The 5,000-nt window shown below is 42.1% G+C and overlaps 2 protein-coding genes across 2 annotated transcripts in view; both read left to right on the forward strand.

The window, feature by feature from the left end:
- The first annotated feature begins 3,697 nt into the window (after positions 1 to 3,697).
- On the forward strand, positions 3,698 to 4,771 carry LOC137973702 (uncharacterized). The gene is made up of 3 exons (XM_068820577.1): positions 3,698 to 3,794; positions 3,927 to 4,229; positions 4,644 to 4,771. Exons 1-3 carry the CDS (start codon positions 3,698 to 3,700, stop codon positions 4,769 to 4,771), a joined length of 528 nt encoding a protein of 175 aa, XP_068676678.1.
- Positions 4,772 to 5,000, forward strand: part of LOC137973712 (uncharacterized) — a 540-nt gene continuing 311 nt past the window's right edge. Inside the window, exon 1 of the mRNA XM_068820586.1 lies at positions 4,772 to 5,000. This exon is cut by the window's right edge and continues 311 nt beyond it. Coding sequence (XP_068676687.1) covers positions 4,772 to 5,000 — 229 coding nt within the window.

Consider the following 5,000-nt stretch of genomic DNA (forward strand, 5'->3'; position numbering starts at 1 on the left):
CTGAAGGATACGGTGTATCAGACTGCGAGTGATGTATTAGGCTACCATGAAAGGAAACATCAAGATTAGCTTGATGAGCATGATGAACACCTGAAGAGCCTACTAGAAGCGAGGATTCAGGAATACAGCTAGACAGGAAGACCTACAGTGTAACAACTAAACTACCCAGGAGATCTCTCTGAAGAGGCTAAGAAGCTCTAGTGCAGCGACCAGTTGTATCAAGTCTGGATGAACCACCAAAGTTTGATGAACTAATGCCAGCTATCACGACAACACAGGATGGTAAAGCTCCAGGAATGAGTGGAATTCCAGCAGAAGTGTGGAAATTTGGTGGTGTTCAGTTTACCAACTGCCTGCACAAGCTCATCCAAGAGATATGGGATGCCCAGAAAGTACCCCAAGACTGGAAGGATGCAAGTATTGTGCCTTTGTTCAAGAAAGGTGACAGGAGGCATTGGTACTGCCTCACAACGAGATTAATTGTTAATTTCAATATTTATTCATACTTTTTGTTAAAGAGAGTTTGAAATCAGTCATGTTCTATCTATTGGAATGACGACCTGCGAAAATCCCACCATACCATGGCTATCCATGGGGTTGGGGACGTATCTCAGGTCTTTCGTGCAAAATACAGAATGTGCTGGTTTCTTTTGCATATTAATGCCCAATATTCTCCTTATAAAGCTGCTCATGCTCAGTTGGTAGAGCATCGCACTGGCATCGCAGAGGTCATGGGTTCAAGGGTTTTCGAATAAATTTCGGCACAAGTGGGTAGTTTAGCATAACAGGTGGGTATTATTTTTTGGCTACTAAACTTTCTCCAGTTTGCTTGGTTCCAATTAAAAGGAACATCCTGAAATTTGTACTCCGGGCAGAACGTCTCTAGCCGCGGGCCAGATTGCTCGCTCGAACTCAAGGACGATCTTTTGAACGGATGGCTCTCGTGGAAGTTTGACAAAATTGCTCTCAACACCTGTACTATGGAGCAAACTCTTTTCATTTTCATCGGAAAAACGGTCAAGTCGCTGTAATATTAGTTTTAGTGTTTCCCTACATAAGTATACATTGAATAACTCACCTTCTTGCAATCTTTCTTTTTGAGAGACGACAGCAATACATATACAAGGGGCACTTCTTTGGCAGCATCACCGGACCAGACGAATGCATACACTGTCAATAGTTGGGTAAATGGCTGGCGGAGGAGTTTGAATGTTCCGTCGATGTACCATGTTTTAGCTTTTGAAAGAAGTTCGAGCTGCCCTGCAAATGACATATAAAGAAAGAAAGAAAGAAAGAAAGAAAGAAAGAAAGAAAGAAAGAAAGAAAGAAAGAAAGAAAGAAAGAAAGAAAGAAAAAAAACACAACGTAAGATTCATCTTCCGAATTTTAAATAGGTTATTTGTTTGGCATACTCACCTCTTCGATGATTGCAGAGGCCGGCTTGAAAACAACGTGCAGCGCCTGCTCCTTTACAGCAGCGAGAATCTTGGTGGTTGTGGAACTGTTTTCCCATCACAAATTGTCCACTTCTTTCTTTCACAGTAGCTCTGCAGTAATTCCCTTTCGGGCGCATCGTACATTGCCAATAGGTGGTCTCTTTCCCGTGCTCCTTTACATTGTTGGCGAAGCCCCTTGAGTCAATCAGCTTCTTTTTTCGATGGATGGTCCCATCATCTATTATTCGGTAGGTCAACTGCTCTGCTCTTCTTCTAATACAGTTGGTAGGGGTACGGGGTCACCTGAAGCAAAAAAGGAGTAGTGTCTCAATAAACAACGCCAATAAATACTTGTGTTACTAGTCGAAGAACGACTGCTTGGAATATTCTTTAGGTTAAGCCTTCCCCCGATCGCAAAAAAATTGAAAAATAGAACGACGACGGCTAATTTGTTTTCCTTTCTTAAAGAAAGACAGAGTCTGCCATCAACTTCAGTCGATCTGTAAGAAAATTTAGAGGTTTACTGAAGTAATCAAGGTTTACCTGAGTAACTCTCGTTGATCGTTGATTGTTGTGATTCTTGTTCATCGTGCTGCAGATTATCAGGGGTGATTTCTAAAACAAGAGTAGAAAAGCACACATCAGTATAAATTCATCGGCACCAACTCATCTAGGTGGAAATGTTCTAGTTAACGTTAAATAAGCTTCTTACGGTCGAGCATTCTACAACTGTACTGATATATACTGATGGGGGAAGCACCCGTAGAGGAGGTAAGTTTTAAAGCTAGCTTAGCTGGTTGAGTTTACTACTGAATTACTCATGAATTACTCATGGGTGGAGAAGGAGTAAAGTTTAAGTTTAATACTCACTGGAGTTAAGTTTAATGCTCACCGAAGTTTAATACTCACCGGAGAAATTATCCATTGGCTGGCTGATGTTGCTAGGAGGCGGATACTCTGGAGAAAGATCTGCAAAGCAAAAATAAACCTCATTTTTATCGTTAACTCGTTTAAGGGAAAAAACGTTCAAGATAAGACTGGGCCTTCGAAAGGTTAAGTTCTTGTTTCAAAATAAGGGACAAACATTGGACTTACCTTGGGCGAATTCTATTCTTGGGTTTCACTCACGTGATCAACAGCCATGTTTGTCAACGAAAACAAAAGCTACTCCCAACTGACGAATGATCCAATTGTTTGGTTCCGAAACCGGTATTACACCTAAAACTTGACAAACAGCAGGAAATAAATTTAGCTGCAGACAACCAGGCCGGCCATCAAAAGCCCAGCTGCTACTACAGAACCTGTACCCGAAACAGCACAGTTTCCAGGCTTCCAGAAACCAGGTTGCCAACAAAGCCAGACCAAGGCCAGTGAATGTGAATAAAAACAGAGTTGAACCGTAGGTATTCAAAGGACCTCGCCTTTCATCTCTTGGAATTCTCGATTCACAAACCCACTTTAAGCCCATTGAAACTTCTCAGTTTACACACTTCTCATCCTGCCTCCCTTTCAATACGAAAAAGAGTTGTACCAAAGGAGAAGCATTACGTCTGTTAAGAACCAACTCAGTTAAGGAGAACTTTTACAAACACAAACGAGACTTTGAACGAAGACTCTGCAACAGAGGCTATCCCACAACGCTCGTTCATAAAATCCTGACTGAAGTTCAGTTCTCCGACAGAACAGAGGCTCTTCGTAACAAAACAAAGAAGACGAAAGAAATTTTAAAGTCTGTTATCACTTATCCCTCGGCTACACCGAATCTCAAAAAGATTCTCATGAAACACTGGCACGTCATCCAACAGCAACCTACACTTGCAAATATCTTTTTAACAGCCACCGATTGTATCTTACAGGAAGGAAAAATCACTCAAGGATGTTTTAGTCCGCGCAAAACTTCCTTTAATCACGCCGCAATCATAAAAAAACTTGTAAGCAAAGAAGCTTTTTCAAAAGGTTTATTCTCAAACCAGGAAATTTGCATATGATCTTCTGTTAGCAACAATCTCAGCCTACAGTTACGCATCTCTTACCGCAACACAACTGAGCATACAAAACTAGCCCCTGATCATTTACTAACCGCTCCTTCGTTTTCACTTCGAACATTACAGTTGATCATTTATAGCGATCGTAGAAGCTGAGGACTCGTAGACTTTATTTAAACACGAAAACAGCACTGCAAGACGGGTGCGAAGCCACCACGGAAGCTAAACACTAGTGCACTGAAAGGCCAAAAGAAGAGGGAAGAACTTACACAGGAAATGGATGAAACCTTGAAAGACTGGGACAGCAACAACTCAGAGAATGACATAGAAGAGAAATGGGCAACACTGAAGGATACGGTGTATCAGACTGCGAGTGATGTATTAGCCTACCATGAGAGGAAACATCGAGATTAGCTTGATGAACACCTGAAGAGACTACTAGAAGCGAGGATTCAGGAATACAGCTAGACAGGAAAACCTACAGTGTAACAACTAAACTACCCAGGAGATCTCTCTGAAGAGGCTAAAGAAGCTCTAGTGCAGCGACCAGTTGTATCAAGTCTGGATGAACCACCAAATTTTGATGAACTAATGCCAGCTATCACGACAACACGGGATGGTAAAGCTCCAGGAATGGGTGGAATTCCAGCAGAAGTGTGGAAATTTGGTGGTGTTCAGCTTACCAACTGCCTGCGCAAGCTCATCCAAGAAATATGGGATGCCCAGAAAGTACCCCAAGACTGGAAGGATGCAAGTATTGTGCCTTTGTTCAAGAAAGGTGACAGGAAGGATTGTGGAAATTACCAAGGTATATCACTAGTAGCCACTGTTGGTAAGATTCTCTCACGTGTACGACTTAACAGACTCAGCGAACACACCTCGCAGAATGTACTACCGGAAACCCAGCGCGGCTTTAGAGGTTGAAAAAGCACAATGGACATGATTTTCTGCTTGAAACAGGTTCAAGAAAAGTGTATCGAACTTTATGTAGTCTTCATAGCCTTCAGTAAATCCTTCGATACTGTTTCGCGACAAGGACTATGGCAGATACTCTAGAAATATGGTTGCACAGAGAAGTTTGTCAGCCTGATCGAGGCACTCCATACAGGTATGCAGGCAAACGTGGCAATGAGTGGTTCAGTATCTAAAGACTTTTCAGTAAGCAACGGGGTAAAACAAGGGTGTATGCTGGCACCTACACTCTTCTCGCTATATCTGGCAGCCATGCTTGAGGTGGCCTTCAAAGAAATTTCAGAAGGTGTATACATTCAAACAAGGAAAGAAGCAGACTTGTTCAATGTGGCACAGTTTAAAGCCAAGAATAAGACATCGATAAAGACAGTAAGATAAATGCTCTTTGCCGACGACAGTGCTCTAGTTGAACATAGTGTGGAAGATATGCAATCTTTAGTGGAGAAATTCACAAGAGCAGCTAATCAATTCAGCCTCCAAATCAACATCAAGAAGACAGAGTGCCTTCATCAACCACCAAAGTTCCAGTCATCAACATCACTACCAGAAGAGATTAGCATTGGTACAGAGCCACTTGTCAAGTGCAAGACTATCAAGTACTTGGAGA

The sequence above is a fragment of the Montipora foliosa genome, chromosome 1, assembly GCF_036669935.1.
Source record: "Montipora foliosa isolate CH-2021 chromosome 1, ASM3666993v2, whole genome shotgun sequence".
Classification (NCBI taxonomy): Eukaryota; Metazoa; Cnidaria; class Anthozoa; order Scleractinia; family Acroporidae; genus Montipora; species Montipora foliosa.

Coding starts and splice junctions, on each gene's coding strand:
- LOC137973702 (XM_068820577.1), top strand. CDS start 3,698: ATGGATGAAACCTTGAAAGACTGGGACAGCAACAACTCAGAGAATGAC. Junction 3,795..3,926: donor TACGGTGTATCAGACTGCGA/GTGATGTATTAG, acceptor TAAACTACCCAG/GAGATCTCTCTGAAGAGGCT. Junction 4,230..4,643: donor GGATTGTGGAAATTACCAAG/GTATATCACTAG, acceptor TATATCTGGCAG/CCATGCTTGAGGTGGCCTTC.